The sequence below is a fragment of the Eptatretus burgeri genome, chromosome 10, assembly GCF_056783735.1.
Source record: "Eptatretus burgeri isolate ZD-2024b chromosome 10, Ebu_testis_v1, whole genome shotgun sequence".
NCBI classification, from domain to species: domain Eukaryota; kingdom Metazoa; phylum Chordata; class Myxini; order Myxiniformes; family Myxinidae; genus Eptatretus; species Eptatretus burgeri.
In genome coordinates, this window is record NC_140970.1 from 73,143,557 (window position 1) to 73,164,357 (window position 20,801).

Sequence of the window (20,801 nt, forward strand, 5' to 3'; positions counted from 1 at the left end):
AGGCCTATGCCCATGCTCTGCATCTCACCCCGCATTTCTTTCATTTCTTCTTTCATTTGTTGCATCATTCCGCTTATTGCCTGCAAAATCATGTTTACCTGGCCCACGTTAAGTGGGTCTGCGGCAATCGCTTCGCCCTCAGGCGCGGGTCCGCCGGGGACTGGGAGAGGACTTTGACGGAGGCGGGATGGGGGGGGTGTCATACACCGCGGCCTCTGCCGCTGCCGCGCCCATTTCGGGTTCCGGGTTTGGTTGGGGAAATTCATCCTGTCCGGACATGTCCTGCTCGGGGATTTCATCCTGGGCCATGGATTCTATTAATTCTAACTCCATTTCTAATTCCCCCGGCACCCGTTCGCCTTGAAAAGCCATCTTATTTCGTGGAATTCAATTTCACTCGCTCGAATTTGGTGGGAATCGAGGGTCGCTCCACTCACCCCTGAACCGATTCCCGTGAATTTAGTTGGAGACCGAGGTGGATTCGAATCCCACACTCCTGTACACCAGTGTTACAAATTCTGGCCTGCCTGGCGTGCGAGCGATTGCGTAACTCCAATCACAGCCGCGTCGCCCACCGGACGGACAATTCAGTCATGACCCTCCTGGAAATACCGCCAGGAGCCAGTCACGGGTGGGGGTTTAACCTCACCACAACCCAGTCCGCATTCTACCCACGCGAAATAGGGTGAATCGCCGAATGTCGATATACCTAAATACCCGCGCGGGTAACCTACCGAGGGGTTGCACCACGCCGCAGGTCGGCATAGGACACAAACCACTTAAGTGGTTTGTTCCGTGCTACAGGGCTAACCGAGCGGTGCTATCGCCGACCTCGACGGTTCAGATTATTTATCGGGTGTTTAAAACCCACTACTCATTCCACGATGCAAGATGACACTTTCAAGGTGGTGAAAGGAGGACGCGACGAACGGGATACGTTGCACACAAGGACATTTATTATTACACACACAACACAAGTAAGGCAGTCATGCAATGTTCAAGCAACAAATAGAAAGTACTACTACCGACTACAAGCAAAGATCAATTTATATGCACCGTTACTTAGGCAAGTTTACTTCACAGAGACATGGTGCCACAGCAGTCATCCAAAAGCAAGAAATGGTCACCCTCACAGACAAGGGTGGCAGACAGGGTCCGTGGACCGAATGCCGTGGAACCTGGTTGATCGGCCAGGCCCACGAGACCGAAGGGTCTTACCCGCGCCCTCGTGGCGCGACGGTGGGCAGGGCGCTACGTCGACTCCCCATGGCCTTGCGTAGCCGCGCCAGACCTCGGGCCCCTGGTGTGGTCAGCGAGCTCTCTCCGGCGTTGCTGCTGGTGCTTTCACGACCCACGACCAAACCAGAAAAGACTGAAGGGCAGAAGGGGCTTCAGGACCAGAGAGAGAGTGGATGATGGCCCACAGGGCGAGAGCTCATGGACCAGAGAGAGAGAGAGCGGATGATGGCCCACAGGGCGAGAGCTCATGGACCAGAGAGAGCGGATGATGGCCCACAGTGCGAGAGCTCATGGACCAGAGAGAGAGAGAGCGGATGATGCTCCACAGGGTGAGAGCTCATGGACCAGAGAGAGAGCAGATGATGGCCCACAGGACGAGAACTCATGGACCCGAGAGAGAGCGGATGATGGCCCACTTGGCGAGAGTTCCTGGACCAGAGAGAGAGAGAGAGAGAGAGAGAGAGAGAGAGAGAGAGAGAGAGAGAGAGAGAGAGAGAGAGAGAGAGAGAGAGAGAGAGAGAGAGAGAGAGAGAGAGAGAGAGAGAGAGAGAGAGAGAGAGAGAGAGAGAGAGAGAGAAGAGAGCCTTGTGCGCGTCCGCCCTTTTATAATCCGAGGCTCTGCCCTTCGCCCCACCCAGCTTCTGGCTCCACCTCCCTTCGATAAGGTTCCCGAAAAGGGGCGTTCCCTCACCCCGACCGCCTCACGCTGTTCATCCACCAATTGGCGTCGAGCTGCCATCCCCCTGCCTCCGTCACACTCCTCAGAGAAACAGGCGGGAAAAATCCGCGCGCCCATTGGAACTCTTTTGGTTTCCTTTTTCGTTTGACGGTTTTCAACGCGGCTTGTTGCTTGCATGGAGGTTTGTTCAAAATAACAATAGAAAAAGAAAAACGGCTATCTCAAAGAGTCGCAGCCCGGTGAACACGAAGAAAGTCCTTTAAACAACGGTGGGGAACTATCTGCACATAAATTTAGCGTCATAACTTATCTAAGGACCCTTTATGGTGTATTGCGAATTTCCACAGCCGTAACAATATCCAAGAGGTTGGATTTTGGACATCCTCTTGCATTTCTTTTCATTACTTTTTGAGGTATAGAATTTTTCAATCTGATTTTAAGGTAGACACTGAAACGATGTATAGTGCTGATTGGGCCTTGGTCAAAAAGGTAGCTTCAAATGCACTAATTCTGAAGTCATTAGACACTTGTGGAGAACCATACCTTCCATTCCAATCCAATGAAGTTCCCCCTGAACAAAAGAGAACATGTTGCTGAATAAATCTCTTGAATCAATCTCATTGAAATGAGTGGTTGCTTTTACCTTCACAGCACAAACAAATGAGGAATCTGAACATTCTGGATCTGAGAATAAAACCACCCAAATGTGAACGGATGCTGATTCGCAGTGCAGTGCTTGAATTGTAATACGATTAATTTTTTTGTGGTGTATGTGCCATCCAGTTCAATGATGTAAAAATCTCATCTGGGAGGAAGAAACGCATGGATGTGAGGAACAGGCACACTACGGAGCTGGATGTTGACTTGGTGTTTGGTCCAGGAGCGGCAGAACACCTTTCTGCTGAAACATTGTTCCGCTGGAGGCGTGGCCAGGCAAGGAGTTCAAGGGGGACAGGTCAGGTCAACCTGATCTATAACATTCTCTTGTTTTCTGAATGTTTCAAGGCAAAACAGCTTTATCCATGTTAATTACTTTCCTTTTTTCCCCACAACTATTCACCAAGACATCCACTTGCACAACCATTGCATATTTATTTAATATCTACATTTCAATTATGACATCTACTTCGGAGCTGTACTTTATAGATGCTTATTGAGGGGGTGGGGGGGGGATAATCAGAAAACGAATTGAGATAAGGAAGGAAATGAGGAGGATATGACATTAAAGTGTAAGAGAGGTGTGGAGGAGGGGAGAGAAAATAAATGAAAAGAGGTTTGAGGATGACAGAAAAATGGGACATGGGGGAATGATCATGGTGGAAAACGTCCCAGGTTTTGATTATTGTACATATTATGTAGATGGCCTTTCTGATTAATGTATCTAAAGGGAGGATCTATTTGATCATGTTACCCACATCTGTAAGACCATTGTGAAAGGTACATTGGGAACTTTTAAACTTCGTGTTATGGATGCATCTGTGATAGATGTTCAGAATGTATGGCACGTTATTTAACCAATTTGGCACAAAAATACATCACATGGAAAGCAGATAAAAGCAAGGTGCCTTGCTGCTTTAGGTTCATTAATTATAGCCAGGGGAGCTTTAAAAAAACAGCAACGATGAAATGGATTTCATCTGTTGCATCAACATATGAAGCATGTTTATTGGTTCCATGCACTGTTTATTTTGTGCTTTGTTCGTGTGACATTCGTTGAATTTGTCGAGCTCACTTTGAATTGTAATGAGTTTTAGCTGTGAATATGTTTGTGCAGGTGCAAGGCATCTATGTTTTGTCAAACGAGACAGAAGTAATTACAAATATTCGACGTGGCTTCATCAGCCTGTTCCAGTTCCAGCTGCAGCCTGGAGAAGTGAAGGAGGTGAATATGGGACCTGGGAATTCAGAGAGAGAGAGAGAGAGAGAGAGAGAGAGAGAGAGAGAGAGAGAGAGAGAGAGAGAGAGAGAGAGAGAGAGAGAGAGAGAGAGAGAGAGAGAGAGAGAGAGAGAGAGAGAGAGAGAGAGAGAGAGAGAGAGAGAGAGAGAGAGAGTGTGCGTGCGTGCGTGCGTGCGTGCGTGCGTGCGTGCGTGCGTGCGTGCGTGCGTGCGTGCGCGCGCGTGCGTGTACACGCTTGTTCTTACGCTACCTTTCATCATAAAAGTTGTCTGAAATACAAAGCTCAGGTTCTCATTTGACTTCTAATGATCTTACAGGGACCAGTATCAGAACTTCCATCAACACAGAGGTGTATTAATCCCAAAGTATTACGTTGGTGCACTTAACTCGGTTTGGCCTTTGATGTTGGCTAGCCTGGTTTCCTTCTCAGGGTCTGTGACATCCTCAATGTGTGAAATGTTTTTTTTTTTTTCATTTTTTGAAATCCTCTTGCATTTCCTTAAATTCCCTTTCAGGTTTAGAATCACTGTTGTTTTGCTGTGGCACCCTGCAATGTTCTTTAAATTTTACATAATGCGACACAACACTTTAAATAATAAATTCACGAAATAGCAACAATGTTGTTCATAATGGGTTATTTTTTTTTTTTTTTTTACACTTTATGACTTAGAAGTTGTTCTTGTGACAGGCTGGATTGTTTGGGGTGTGCCGGGTACGGTATTCAGTCCAGCCGAACCAAGTGACAAAGCACTTCATTCCAGGCAGCTGTCAACTCTCCCACCTTAAGTCGGCAGGACTGAGTCAGGTAAAGAGATGAAACTGTTTTACCAGCACTCATAAGACATGTTAATTTCTTATCTTTGAACAAAATGTCATGCTTTATATTGATTTAATTGCTCGTTAAACAAGTACTTTTTGTGATTTTTTTTGTTGTAAACACTCAGCTTAAAGCCTTAAACCCTTCCCTTCTTCCTCACCCTTGCCAATGTACATGTGGTTCTCTTTTGGACTTACTCTGATTAGTGAAACCCCCTTTCCTTCCCAAACACCCACATGACTCCATCACACAGTTTATCAGAATGATAACAGTTTCCAATTTCATCCCATCAGATCCGGATTCGGATCTTCATCATGATAACAGTGTGCAATGTCAAGGCCTTTCAATGAGGATTTGATCACTTGTATTTTATCAAATATCTTTCAATATTTACTACCGGTTTTTTGCAAGATTGAATTCACAAACATGGTGGGGCTGGCAATAGGTCAGACACGAGATATTATGATGAAGGGTGGGAGGTGGGTTTGGTACTCAGGAATTAATAAATCATACGATATATAATTGGAGAAGTATCCGTTTGTTACTTACGAAATCTAAAGATTTCGTAAGTATATTGATGACTTCCGTTTCTGTTTGTTTGTTTGTTTGTAGGCACGATAACTCGAGAACGGAAGAAGCTACCAATGTCAAATTGCACCACGTGATTCAGGAGGGGGGATGGCTAGTGCTGATTAGATTTTGGTCAAAATCGGTCAAAGGTCAAGGTCACAGTGAGGTCAAACATCCAAAAAATGATAACTCGAGAACGGAAGAAGCTACCAATGTCAAATTACGCCACGTGATTCAGGAGGGGGGTGGCTAGTGCTGATTAGATTTTGGTCAAAATCGGTCAAAGGTCAAGGTCACAGTGAGGTCAAACATCCAAAAAATGATAACTCGAGAACGGAAGAAGCTACCAATGTCAAATTACACCACGTGATTCAGGAGGGTAGTGGCTAGCGCTGATTATATTTTGGTCAAAATCGATCAAAGTTCAAGGTCACAGTGAGGTCAAATATCCAAAACATTCGATTTTTGATGGTTTGGTACAGAATCATCGTAGAAACTTCTGGTTTTCATCCCTACCTTCTCTCGAGACAGCTTTTATTAGACAAGGTCAGAGGTCAAGTTGACGCTTTCGTAAGTACCAGTCGATGACTGCTTGTTTATTTGTTTGTAGGCACGATAACTCGAGAATGGAAGGAGCTACCAATGTCAAATTACACCACGTGATTCAGGAGCATGATGGCTAGTGCGGATTAGATTTTGGTCAAAATCGATCAAAGGCCAAGGTCACAGTGAGGTCAAATATTCGATTTTTGATGGTTTGGTACAGATAACTCGAGAACGGAAGAAGCTACCAATGTCAAATTAGACCCTGTGATTCAGGAGGGTGGTGGCTAGCGCTGATTAGATTTTGGTCAAAATCGGTCAAAGGTCAAGGCCACAGTGAGGTCAAACATCCAAAACATTCGATTTTTGATGGTTTGGTACAGAATCATTGTAGAAACTTCTAGTTTGCGTCGCTACCTTCTCTTGAGACAGCTTTTATTAGACAAAGTCAGATGTCAAGTTGACGATTTAGTAAGTACCAGTCTATGACTGCTTGTTTGTTTGTTTGACTTCTATGCACTTCTAAATCACTGGACGGAATGAGTTGAAAACTGGCGGTTGTACTCACGGAGTGCACGATTGGAGAGATGGTGGGGAAAGGTAGGGTGGGGGTGGGGGAGGGGTTGAAGAACCCAATTCTCTCTGTAAATATGTATGACATAGTGCTGCTTTCTTTAGAAGGGGGGATTACAAGTCACACTAACATAAACCGATTCAGGGGGAATACGTGTCTGTTGAAATGACTTATGAATGCTGATGAAGCCTTTTCCGTACGTGCCGTGTGTGCGTTTCCTGTAACTTGCTTCTGCTTTGGCGGGCACTTTTAACCTGCCGTTGATAGGGAGAAGTGTGTAAATCAAAGTCTTTTCATCATCATTTTCAGCCTTTAAATGAAAGAGTGGCAATTTAAAAATGGTAAACTATAATTGTTCCTGGATGCAAATCAGATTCAGGAAAATATAGGAATACTAGAAGGTCACTTGGTGGAGAACATACCTCCACCATGCAATGCCTGATCCACGAGAACATATCAGGCCCAATATATTTTTGAATACAAATTAAAAATTTCTCGTTTCCAGATCTGGATTTGGACCTTCACCATAATCGAATTAATTCCTCCTCATCACACACCCAAAGTGTCCACCAAGTTTCGTCCGCATCTGTCCACAACTTTTTTGAGATATCGTGCTCCATATCGTTTTTGGTCCTATCTGTCAATGGTGAAGAATCACTTGAATAAATTATAGTATTCGCATCTGGATTCAGATCTTCACCAAAATGTAATCAGTTCGTCCTTGTCACACACCCAACTTGTACACAAAATTTAATCCGAATCCGTCCACAACTTTTTAAGATATTCTGCACACAAACAAACAGAAAAACAAACAAGCAGTCATAGACTGGTACTTACGAAATCGTCAACTTGACCTCTGACCTTGTCTAATAAAAGCTGTCTCTTGAGAAGGTAGCGATGCAAACCAGAAGTTTCTACGATGATTCTGTTCAAAACCATCAAAAATCGAATGTTTGACCTCACTGTGACCTTGACCTTTGACCGATTTTGACCAAAATCTAATCAGCACTAGCCATCAGCCTCCTGAATCACTTGGTGTAACTTGACGTTGGTAACTTCTTCCGTTCTCGAGTTATCATGCCTACAAACAAACACAAAAACACACAAACAGATGATGGAAGTCATCAATATACTTACGAAATCTTTAGATTTCGTAAGTAACAAACAGACAGGCGTGAAAACATACCTCCTCCCACCTTCGGTGGCGGGCGTAAAGGAGAAATATCTGTCAATGACACCTTCTTCTTCTCCTCCTTCTTCTACTTCTTCTTTTTCTTCTTTTTTGTCTTGCATTTGGCTAACATGGGGTGCACTAAAGTTGAATGTCAAGGTTATGCAGGCATGTGGCTGCCTCAGGGGTGAGTTGTTGGAGGGCTAAAAGTCCTCCCAGTAGCTGCCACAAGGTACAGTGTGATGTGATGTGCTCCACTGTCTGGACTCCTCCGCAGCCACAGAGCGCATCCAGCCTCATCCTTCATCGGTGGAGGGTGTTGCCGCCATACCCCTGTCGAGTGCGGAGTCTGTTGAGGGCTGTCAAATGCCTACGTGGGAGTGTGAAACTGGGTGGAGCAATGGTTGGATCATGTACATAATGTTTACTAGGAGCTGTGGTAGCCTCCCAGCTGGCCCTTCACAAGTCGGATTCGCCTTGATGGGCTTCGGTAAGGTACTCGGTGCAGTTCCATGGTGGTTTTCGGGACTTGAAGCAGCAGCGCGGATGTTCAACGAGAAGTCGCTGGGCTAGAATTTCAGTAGCCGAAATGCGGCTGAAGTATCGGGATGATAACACTTCCCTTCAGATGGCTGATGGAGCAATGTTGGAGAGGATAGGGAGCCACTCAGTCTTTGTTGACTTGAGGGTTCCAGACTCTGTTCTCATCGTGATGTTGATGGCCTTTGTATGGGCATTCACTGACCAAAATGGCACACAATACTTTGCAGTCAAATGCATAAGGGCGAGAGTTGCCATCCATCCGTGCGTGGATGAGACTGAGAGATTTTGAGTTCCTATCATTTCCTGTTAATACAAATGAGCAGCTGCATTGGAAACACACACACACACACACACACACACACACACACACACACACACACACACACACACACACACACACACACACACACACACACACACACACACACACACACACACACACACACACACACACACACACACACACACTTGTCTTCGCAATTGACGTAAAAATCTAGTATAGTTTCTCTTGTGGCCCCAGAATCAAACAAACAATAAATTTATAACAGCCCTCACAGCTCCAATAGCTCCCACTCCCCCTCTCCAAATATCATAATTTAAACTTACCCTGTACAATGTACATTCACAAGCCCCAGTTATGTCCTTCCCATTGGTGTTCAGAACTACCCAAACCAGATACTGTGTCTTGCACAGGGAAGACAACCTGATATACCTGGCACAAGCTTTGTGTATTTTCACTTCATGAAAATGTTCTTTGCCGAGTAGTTGGTTTCCGTTACTTGGTAATGACGCACAGTATCATCTCTCCATTTGCAGACATCCAGTAAATAAATCACCAAGCCTGCCATGTTCACAGGAGGCATTTCCGCAAGGTCCAAAGTCCATTCACTGGTAGCGATCCGTCGGGGGTTTGTGTAGCACACGCCCATCCACTCGGGCCTTGCACCGGAGTTTGCAGTACGGGCCACTCGGTGAGCTGAAAAAGTTCTCCAAGTCTTTCGTTGTGCAGTGGCACAGTCCTTTCTCTCAAGTACTTAAGTATTTTCGGCTTAAAAAAAAGAAGCTTTGTGAGCCATTTTACGTAACAATCCTCATCTCTACACACGATATACTTTATGTTGCCTCGAACACCGCCGTTTCAAGGGGTTGTTGCGCGTGCACACTGAGCATTCTGGGGCGGATTGTGTCATTTTGAAAGTCGTCTATGAACCCATCCCTAATTCTGGTGGAATTATCACTTCCATCAGGACAGGTTCTTCGTTAGTGATTTTTATGCAGGAAATGTGATGTGATTGTTAATTCATTTTAATTTTGAAATTTTCACTTTATAAAAGCAAGAGGCAATACATTTCTTCAAAACACACATGGAAAGGGGGATGGTGGTGGGTAGTTGAAATATCATGTATAATATGAGGAAGTTTCTTTTTATAACAGCAAAGTTGGTGGTAGGGTTGGAGAGGTATCATTAGAGTTTGTGCATGAGTTTATGTGCAATAATTTCTGAACAAGTCAAAATGATGTTAATTATTTTCATGTACTTTAAACTTTGCGATACAATACAAGCAGTTCCTACCTGTCACTTCACTGATGGACCAATTAGTTGGCATGTTTTCCAAAAATTTTGGGCGAGGAGGAGAAATAAAGGAAGACAAATTTACTCGTGCATCGAGTGCTTTAACCCCTCCTGCTCACCCCCTCTCCACCCCCCCCACCCTTTCATCCTGATGTCCGTTCCCACTAAAAATGTCTCACACATGATAACAGCCTTTGACAGGTCCCTCCGTTTTTTTGTTTTTGGTGGAGAGAGAAGGGATGGAGGGCAAATTTACCCACACAACGAGTGCTTTGACCTCAGCGATACCCAGGTAAAAATGAAACTTGTAATGCCCTCTGCCAACACCACTAGGTGGTGCTACACGGTTCACATTTGCAGAGAAAATTTACATTCCCTCCCCCCGACCCCCCACATATACATACACACAAACCTCCGCATGAGGTCACGGTCACATAGCCTATGTTACCCCTCACACAAAGTTGTATTTGTACCCTGAGTTTGAAGTTTGTCACTTAAAAGATGTGCAGGTGCATAAGGAACAAAGAGACGGAGAGGGAGGAGGGGGAGAGAGAGAGAGAGAGAGAGAGAGAGAGAGAGAGAGAGAGAGAGAGAGAGAGAGAGAGAGAGAGAGAGAGAGAGAGAGAGAGAGAGAGAGAGAGAGAGAGAGAGAGAGAGAGAGAGAGAGAGAGAGAGAGAGAGAGAGAGAGAGAGAGAGAGAGAGAGAGAGAGAGAGAGAGAGAGAGAGAGAGAGAGAGAGAGAGAGAGAGAGAGAGAGAGAGAGAGAGAGAGAGAGAGAGAGAGAGAGAGAGAGAGAGAGAGAGAAGGAGAAGGAGAAGGAGAAGGAGAAGGAGAAGGAGAAGGAGAAGGAGAAGGAGAAGGAGGAGAAGGAGAAGGAGAAGGAGAAGGAGGAGAAGGAGAAGGAGAAGGAGAAGGAGAAAATGAATGAATGAATGCCGTTTATATATCAATATTATTTCGGTGAAGTTGTGAAATATATGGATTGCTCAATAATAAGTTTTTTGTTTAATACACTGTATTTTTCCATTAAATAACTTTTCAAAAAGATTTCCAATATTCCTCACCCGATCCATTTTCAGCTCTGTTATTAGAAAAAAAAATTGTTTTGCCTTAATATAAGAGTTGTTTACCTCTGGTAAAATTACCACTTCTGAATGCAGGTTCTGGAGTGGGAGTTCCTCTCCCAGGTGGAGGTTTCATTTGCTTTCCGGAGTGGTGTGTTAACTACAGCCAACTGTCTTGAGCACCACATCCTTAAACTTCCTATTCAAGAATCTGTCAGCATCAATTCCACATCCTGGTACAATATATAGTTGCTTTTGTTGGCATTATTTTCACCGAAATGCCAGACAGTTATGGTGATGGTTTTATGCTTGTACTTCAGCGATTTTGTGATTGAGATTCACTTGTACTTTGTCACTTTGCTGTACTGTGACAGTCAGTGCACAATCTTATGCAAAAGCATAATTGTAACAGGAGGTGAGGTGGCATTAATTCATGTTCCAGCTCAAATAATTTTCACTGTTCATTCCAACAAAACACATTAATTATTTTGAAAAAGCTTAAATTTTTCAATTCTATTCATGGTATGACTTTCTGAGTAAAGGTCTCAAGGATTGGCTGTTGTTTTTGTCCACTGATGTACTGAGGGAGACAAGCACGCTTTTTTGATTAATTTTTTTATCAGAAAATTTAGAAACTTAATCAATCATATATTTAATGGCTTTGGGATTGCGATGTCAAATTGCATGATATTGGGATTTTATAGGAGGTGGATAAGGCCAAATAAAAAAAACACAAAAAAACGTTGATCATCCCTACTTGCTTCCTTTTCTGAAGCCGCTTCCTTTTTTAAATTATTTGTTATTTTGTCAAATATCACAAAAAAAATCGCACCCACGTCCGAAGGAAGCGGAACAGTAAAATGGCTGAACCGCTTAAAAAGTAGCCTGATGGGGGACTGATGGTTACTTCCCCAACAGGCGGGGTGACCTCACTGTCCTGAAACGAACTAAACAATAACACAAAAAACTAAACAAAACAAGAAAAACTAAACTACAACAAACTATTAATGAATGAAACAAGGTGGATTAGAAAGGTTCTTCTTCTTCATTTGTTACGGACGTACGAAAGGAAGGCCACACCAAATATTGAACTGGTTTTCACCACTCAAAAATCCATATCTTCGTGTAGGACTCTTGCACCATTCTTTGAATCGATCATTTTCCCAATGTTGCAATTGAATTTTTATAGCTTCTCCTTGAATCGATCATTTTCCTGATGTGATATTGAGATTTTACAGCTTCTCTTTGAATCGATCATTTTCCTGATGTGATATTGAGTTTTTACAGCTTCTCTTTGAATCAATCATTTTCCTAATGTTGATATTGAGTTTTTATAGCTTCTTTTTTTAATCAATAATTTTCCCAATGTCGATACTGAGTTTTCATATCTTCTTTTGAAACAATCATTTTCTCAATATTGATGTGGAATTTTTATAGCTTCTCTTTGAATCGATCATTTTCCCATTGCCAATATTGCATTTTTACAGCTTCTCTTTGAATCAATCATTTTCCCAATGTCGATATTGAGTTTTTGTCACTTCTCTTTGAATGAATCATTTTCCCAATGTCGAGAGTTTATTCGCTTCTCTTTGAATCAATCATTTTCTCAATGCCGATATTGAGTTTTTATCACTTATCTTTGAATCAATCATTTTCCAAATGTCAATATTGAGTTTTTGTAGCTTTTCTTTGAATCGATCATTTTCCCAATGTCGATATTGAGTTTATTAGCTTCTCTTTGAATCAATCATTTTCCCAATGTCGATATTTAATTTTTATAGCTTCTCTTTGAATTGATCATTTTCCCAATGTCCATATTGAGTTTTTGTAGCTTCTCATTGAATCAATCATTTTCCAAATGTCAATATTGAGTTTTTGTAGCTTTTCTTTGAATCAATCATTTTCCCAATGTCGATATTGAGTTTATTAGCTTTTTTTTTTTTTTTTTTTTTTTTTTTTTGTATACCTTGGTCGAGGCTCGTATGAGAGCTAACACACAACTCACAGCAAGGAGGCATGAGACAAGAGGGGTGGGAGTGGAAGGGACAAAACATTGGGGAACAGACACAGGTGAATTGTGGAAGGGAGAGGGATGGGGATGGGACGGGGAACATGGCGAGGAGAAGAAGGACATTACAGGGACTTTCAGGAAGGAAAGCAGGAGAATTGAAGGAAGTGGGCTTGGGTGGATTATCGGGGGTAGAAAAGATCGAGGATTTGGATGGGGGAAGATAAGAGGTGGTGGTGAACAGCTGTTTTGAAAGCCTGGAGGGAAGAATGGGAAAGAATAGAGTGAGGAAGTTTATTCCAAAGGCGGGAAAAAAGAGGAATGAAAGAGTGAAGATGAGCAGTGATTCGTGATTTTGGTAGTTTTACCAGAAGGGGGTTGTTGGCGGACCTTGAGCGCCCTGTGGAAATGTGGTTGGGACAAATCGCAGAGAGAGCAGGGGGGCAAGGCTGGAGAGGAGTCGGTAGAAGACAGAAAGACCACCGACCAACCTGCGGTGATTGAGTGAGAGGCCCAAAGACTCAGCTTCATTGCGGGAGATGCCAATGATCTTAAAAGCCCTGGTTTCGACAGCGTGAAGTCGAGAAAGGTGGGAGGCAGGAGCACCAGCCCAGAGGGGAGAGCAGTACTCCATCAGGCTACGGACAAAAGCTTTGTAAGTAGTCAGGAGCTCAAGAGGGCCGAGGAAGGACTTAGCACGACGGAGGATTCCCAGTCGGCGACTGGCTTTTGAGGCAAGGTTGGAAATGTGACTTTCCCAGGAAAGGTCATGGCAGATAGTGAGACCCAGAAGCTTGAAAGAAAAGACTTCTTCCAGAGGATTGTTGAGAAAGTGGATGGGGGGGTTTTGTAAACGGTCCTTTCGAAGAGACATAGTGAGAGTGTGAGATTTGTGTGGATTGAAAGACATGTTCCACGTGTTGGACCAGTTTGTGATTTTATCCAGATCTGCAGTGAGCGAAGAAGCTGCTGCTTGCCGGTCTGAGGGATGACAGATGGTACGGCAGAGGGTGGAGTTTCTCTTTTTTTCAAAAAAAAGCTTCTCTTTGAATCAATCATTTTCCCAATGTCGATATTTAATTTTTATAGCTTCTCTTTGAATTGATCATTTTCCCAATGTCCATATTGAGTTTTTGTAGCTTCTCATTGAATCAATCATTTTCCAAATGTCGATATTGAATTTTTATAGCTTCTCTTCGAATCGATCATTTTCCCAATGTCGATAATGAGTTTATTCGCTTCTGTTTCAATCAATCATTTTCCCAATGTCGATATTGAGTTTTTATAGCTTCTCTTTGAATCGATCATTTTCCAAATGTCGATATTGAGTTTTTGTAGCTTCTCTTTGAATCGATCATTTTCCCATTGCCAATATTGAATTTTTACTGTTTCTCTTTGAATCAATCATTTTCCCAATGTCGATATTGAGTTTATTAGCTTCTCTTTGAATCAATCATTTTCCCAATGACGATATTGAGTTTTTATAGCTTCTCTTTGAATCGATCATTTTCAAAATGCCGATATTGAGTTTTTATAGCTTCTCTTTGAATCGATCATTTTCCCAATGTCGATATTGAGTTTTTTTGCTTCTCTTTGAATCAATCATTTTCCCAATGTCGATATTGAGTTTTTATAGCTTCTATTTAAATCTATCATTTTTCTCATGTCGATATTGACTTTTTGTAGTATCTCTTTGAATCGATCATTTTCCCAATGTCAATATTGAGTTTTTAACTTCTCTTTGAATCGATCATTTTCCCAATGTCGATATTGAGTTTTTATAGCTTCTATTTAAATCTATCATTTTTCTCATGTCGATATTGAGTTTTTGTAGTTTCTCTTTGAATCGATCATTTTCCCTATGTCGATATTGAGTTTTTAGCTTCTCTTTGAATCGATCATTTTCCCAATGTCCATATTGAGTTTTTGTAGCTTCTCTTTGAATCGATCATTTTCCAAATGTCGATATTGAGTTTTTGTAGCTTCTCTTTGAATCGATCATTTTCCCATTGCCAATATTGAATTTTTACTGTTTCTCTTTGAATCAATCATTTTCCCAATGTCGATATTGAGTTTATTAGCTTCTCTTTGAATCAATCATTTTCCCAATGTCAATATTGAGTTTATTCGCTTCTCTTTGAATTGATCATTTTCCCAATGTCGATATTGAGTTTTTATAGCTTCTCTTTGAATCGATCATTTTCCCAATGTCGATATTGAGTTTATTCGCTTCTCTTTGAATCAATCATTTTCCCAATGCCGATATTGAGTTTTTATAGCTTCTCTTTGAATCGATCATTTTCCCAATGTCGATATTGAGTTTTTTCGCTTCTCTTTGAATCAATCATTTTCCCAATGTCGATATTGAGTTTTTATAGCTTCTATTTAAATCTATCATTTTTCTCATGTCGATATTGACTTTTTGTAGTATCTCTTTGAATCGATCATTTTCCCAATGTCAATATTGAGTTTTTAACTTCTCTTTGAATCGATCATTTTCCCAATGTCGATATTGAGTTTTTATAGCTTCTATTTAAATCTATCATTTTTCTCATGTCGATATTGAGTTTTTGTAGTTTCTCTTTGAATCGATCATTTTCCCAATGTCGATATTGAGTTTTTTAGCTTCTCTTTGAATCAGTCATTTTCCAAATGTCGATATCGAGTTTTTAAGCTTCTCTTTGAATCGATCATTTTCCCAATGTCGATATTGAGTTTTTATAGCTTCTCTTTGAATCGATCATTTTCAAAATGCCGATATTGAGTTTTTATAGCTTCTCTTTGAATCGATCATTTTCCCAATGTCGATATTGAGTTTTTTCGCTTCTCTTTGAATCAATCATTTTCCCAATGTCGATATTGAGTTTTTATAGCTTCTATTTAAATCTATCATTTTTCTCATGTTGATATTGACTTTTTGTAGTATCTCTTTGAATCGATCATTTTCCCAATGTCAATATTGAGTTTTTAACTTCTCTTTGAATCGATCATTTTCCCAATGTCGATATTTAATTTTTATAGCTTCTCTTTGAATTGATCATTTTCCCAATGTCCATATTGAGTTTTTATAGCTTCTCTTCGAATCGATCATTTTCCCAATGTCGATAATGAGTTTATTCGCTTCTGTTTCAATCAATCATTTTCCCAATGTCGATATTGAGTTTTTATAGCTTCTCTTTGAAGCGATCATTTTCCCAATGTCGATATTGAGTTTTTATAGCTTCTCATTGAATCGATCATTTTCCAAATGTCGATATTGAGTTTTTGTAGCTTCTCTTTGAATCGATCATTTTCCCATTGCCAATATTGAATTTTTACTGTTTCTCTTTGAATCAATCATTTTCCCAATGTCGATATTGAGTTTATTAGCTTCTCTTTGAATCAATCATTTTCCCAATGACGATATTGAGTTTTTATAGCTTCTCTTTGAATCGATCATTTTCAAAATGCCGATATTGAGTTTTTATAGCTTCTCTTTGAATCAATCATTTTCCCAATGTCGATATTGAGTTTTTTCGCTTCTCTTTGAATCAATCATTTTCCCAATGTCGATATTGAGTTTTTTCGCTTCTCTTTGAATCAATCATTTTCCCAATGTCGATATTGAGTTTTTATAGCTTCTATTTAAATCTATCATTTTTCTCATGTCGATATTGACTTTTTGTAGTATCTCTTTGAATCGATCATTTTCCCAATGTCAATATTGAGTTTTTAACTTCTCTTTGAATCGATCATTTTCCCAATGTCGATATTGAGTTTTTATAGCTTCTATTTAAATCTATCATTTTTCTCATGTCGATATTGACTTTTTGTAGTATCTCTTTGAATCGATCATTTTCCCAATGTCAATATTGAGTTTTTAACTTCTCTTTGAATCGATCATTTTCCCAATGTCGATATTGAGTTTTTATAGCTTCTATTTAAATCTATCATTTTTCTCATGTCGATATTGAGTTTTTGTAGTTTCTCTTTGAATCGATCATTTTCCCAATGTCGATATTGAGTTTTTAGCTTCTCTTTGAATCGATCATTTTCCCAATGTCCATATTGAGTTTTTGTAGCTTCTCTTTGAATCGATCATTTTCCAAATGTCGATATTGAGTTTTTGTAGCTTCTCTTTGAATCGATCATTTTCCCATTGCCAATATTGAATTTTTACTGTTTCTCTTTGAATCAATCATTTTCCCAATGTCAATATTGAGTTTATTCGCTTCTCTTTGAATTGATCATTTTCCCAATGTCGATATTGAGTTTTTGTCACTTCTCTTTGAATCAATCATTTTCCCAATGTCGAGAGTTTATTCGCTTCTCTTTGAATCAATCATTTTCTCAATGTCGATATTGAGTTTTTATCACTTCTCTTTGAATCAATCATTATCCAAATGTCAATATTGAGTTTTTGTAGCTTTTCTTTGAATCGATCATTTTCCCAATGTTGATATTGAGTTTTTATAGCTTCTCTTTGAATCGATCATTTTCCCATTGCCAATATTGAATTTTTACTGCTTCTCTTTGAACCAATCATTTTCCCAATGTCGATATTTAATTTTTATAGCTTCTCTTTGAATCGATCATTTTCCCAATGTCCATATTGAGTTTTTGTAGCTTCTCTTTGAATCAATCATTTTCCAAATGTCGATATTGAGTTTTTATAGCTTCTCTTCGAATCGATCATTTTCCCAATGTCGATAATGAGTTTATTCGCTTCTGTTTCAATCAATCATTTTCCCAATGTCGATGTTGAGTTTATTAGCTTCTCATTGAATCAATCATTTTCCCAATGTCGATACTGAGTATTTATAGCTTCTCTTTGAATTGATCATTTTCCCAACGTCGATATTGAGTTTTTATCGCTTCTCTTTGAATCGATCATTCTCCCAATGTGATCCTGAGTTTTTTATAGCTTCTACTGAGCTGCACCATTGATAGCTGTACTGCCACCTTCCTTCCGTTCATTCCCGCTTTCCATTTCCATGCATGATGTGCGAGCAGTACTAATCTGTGTACATGTCTGTGTACGTAAGTTCCATCGCAGCCACTGCAGTAAAATTCATTGCATGCTTCGGATTAAAATGAGGCAAAAAGCATGGTATTGCATCGCAGAGTTTGGCATCACAGAGTATGCCAGCATGCTTTGGGTGTGTTGTAAATGCAACATCTCTCTGCAGGCAGGAAGTGCAGCTACAAAGCACAAATACAGGAGTATTCACTGGTGCTTGGGCTAGCCTGGAGGAAGCCCTCAATGCTTCGGTCTCTGACCATGTCTGGAAGCCTCTAGCTGCAGCCACTTTACCTGGGATCTGCCTCAACTGTGTTAAGGTGATTGTGATGATCTTTTGTAACATCGTTTTAGTGCTGTGATCCAAATTATTCACACACCACATTGGACCATTACAAAATGTTTGCATTTCTTTTTAAAATCACTTTTGCACAGTGATTTCAAAATAAAAAATGACCGTCAAAGTCAAGGAAGATTTGGGTTATTATTACTTTTTGAAATTTGCCTTTTGTTTAACTTTGCTGAATTGCAGCTAACATTCCAGAGTCCAGACATTACACCAACAAAAGTCGAATTATTTTCCAAATTGTAATTTTGGACTACATGAGAGCTCAGTTGTGAAAACACTCCCTTTTTATCCTGGTTTGTTTAAAAATGTGGCTTGGGCATATCAGATTATAATTTGTTTTATTTTGGGCTAGTAGTCCTTCCCAGCTACAACACCGAATGGCAATGTAAGTCATTCTCTCTAACACATACATCTGAAACTCGAGAGTTCATAGAATATGATACTCCAGGCAGTGTTCAGGTATATACAGGAAGGCCTTTCTGTTCATGTTGGTTACATTCTTGAAAATTCCCATGAACCGCAAATCCACAAACTTATATCCATTCCCGTGAACCACCAATCGACAGGGGTAATGGGGAAAATAGGGTTAGCGACTTCAACTTTAAAATCTGTCCAAACTGTACCTTTAATTAACATGTTTGTGCATTGTTTTTGTGCTATTTATTGTCATGAATAAAAAAGTGATTAAGAACATAAAATAAGTTTATTTTCTTGAGTTATTATTTCGTATGCTGCCTGTGGGTGCTGGTTGCATCATTGCTGGGAGTGCGGCTGTGCCGCTGATGTAGTGCAATGCCCCCTGTTTCAAGTAAGCTGGTACTCATTTTTTATGTTTTTAAGAAGTGTTTGTGTATGTACAGCCAAAAGAAGCTATGAAAGCAGCCAATAAGCTGTTGGTTCCAGAGCATGTGGCCTCAGTCAGTGCAACACGAGCCTTTCTGCAGCTGAGCCAAGTGCTCCGGAGCACCAGTGCCTCTCGTATTCTTACCTTGCTCCGCAAGGAACCTTCAGGCACACTGTAAGGCACCATTCCTCTTGTTCCAACTCCATTCCACAATAGATCATGTGCTAAGGTGTCCCCATGTTTTTTTCATGTATCCCATGAGATAGATATGTGATTTGGCTGGCTTACAGCTGCAATTTTTTAATTTTAGAAGAGTGTCAACTGGCAACTGTTATATAGTGCTGATGTCATCAACACCGCTGTGTTGGCACTTGCTTTGCTTACATATTAGCTTGGTAGTAAAGGTGGTGTGGTGTGTGTGTGTGTGAGGGGGATGAGGAAGAATGGGGGATGTTTTGGAATTGCAAATAAAAATGTAAGTGCAAGTCAAATACAGTTGTTGGTTGAATTGATGAAATTATGAAATGCCTTATTAATTTTTTTAAAATTGATTCAGGGATTGTGGGTTTGGTGAAATTTTTATTGCCAGTATATTGGTGCCCATTCCAAGTTGCTTTGACAGCAGCCATATAAGTCAACCATAGAGTATGGACTCATGTCACATGGAGACCAGACCAAACAAAGCATTCAGATTACTGACTTCCTGAAGGTCATTAGTTAACCATCTGTATTTTACCAACATTGCAAGAGGGACATTGGATTTTCTGAGGACCAGCTCAGTTTCTAGAAGGTGAGATTTCAAATTCTTAATACTTCATTGGGATTTGAATTCATAACCTCTGGTATATCACAGTAGTGTTCTCACCACTTAACCATTTACACTATGCCTAAAATTCCTTTTATTAATACCAAAATAATGAGAGTACCACGAAAGTAAAATGAACGAATAACTTTGAAGCTTATCTCTTCTTGTTTAAATTTATTTGTTATAAAGTGTCTGATAAAATAAGAACGAATGTAAAATGTATCACTTTGGTGAGATGATACACCAAAGTGATACCCTTTGGTGTCTTGCAGTTAAAATAATTACACAAAGAAACTTTAAAATCTCACAGGATGACACAGAAACTACTTCCATCTTCTCTCAATCACCTCTGTTTTTATTCCAAGAAGACAAAACTTTGTGAAATTTTCTGGTTGAAGGCACGTTACTTTCTAATCTCTCACCTGGAGCATTCAAATGCCTGCGCAGTCGTTACAATACTTGTGACTTCATCAACACCATGACATCATACCAGGACCAAAGCACACCATCAATAGCAAGGAATATTACTTCCACCACCAAAGGTGAAGGTGATGTTTTCTCCTCTTTCTGTCTGTTTGTGTGCAGGATATCTCAAAAAGTTGTGGACGGATTCAAACGAAACTTGGTGGACACGTTGGGCGTGTGACAAGGAAGAAATGATTCAATTTTGTTGAAGATCTGGATCTGGATCCGGATCTGATGATTTTTTAAGTGATTCTTCACTATTGAGAGATAGGGCTAAACCAATATATAGCACAATATCTCAAAAAGTTATGAACGGATTAGGATGAAACTTCGTGGACAGGTTGGGTGTGTGACCACGACAAATTGATTGGATTTTGGAGAAGAACCGGATCTGGATCTGACTACTAGAATTTTAAAAGTGATTCTTCATCATTGTGAGATAGGACAAAAAACGACGGAGTACTGTATGGCATGGTATTTCAAAAATGTATTGGGCCCGATATGTTCTCGTGGATGAGGCATTATGGGACGAAGGTATGCACTCTACCGAGTACCCTTCTAGTTTTGCCTGTATGACCTCCAATATAATTTATTGCATTGTATGTTCACTTTGGAACAAACTTTACATCAGTGAAACCGGACGACGGCTTGGACACTGCTT

General features: G+C 40.6%; 1 protein-coding gene across 7 annotated transcripts in view; it reads left to right on the forward strand.

Moving 5' to 3' along the window:
* The window catches only part of LOC147018866 (microsomal triglyceride transfer protein large subunit-like), a 121,336-nt gene that overhangs the window by 35,367 nt on the left and 65,168 nt on the right, over positions 1 to 20,801 (forward strand). For 4 of the 7 annotated variants that reach the window (XM_085898968.1, XM_085898975.1, XM_085898970.1 and 1 more), the window contains 7 exons: positions 2,702 to 2,851; positions 3,693 to 3,800; positions 4,504 to 4,620; positions 9,839 to 9,898; positions 10,767 to 10,906; positions 17,847 to 17,997; positions 18,887 to 19,044. In XM_085898968.1, coding sequence (XP_085755094.1) covers positions 2,702 to 2,851; positions 3,693 to 3,800; positions 4,504 to 4,620; positions 9,839 to 9,898; positions 10,767 to 10,906; positions 17,847 to 17,997; positions 18,887 to 19,044 — 884 coding nt within the window. Of the gene's footprint in view, positions 1 to 2,701; positions 2,874 to 3,692; positions 3,801 to 4,503; positions 4,621 to 9,838; positions 9,899 to 10,766; positions 10,907 to 17,846; positions 17,998 to 18,886; positions 19,045 to 20,801 lie in introns of all 7 variants that reach the window. The other 3 variants (XM_085898973.1, XM_085898971.1, XM_085898974.1) reach the window with 3 other exon arrangements.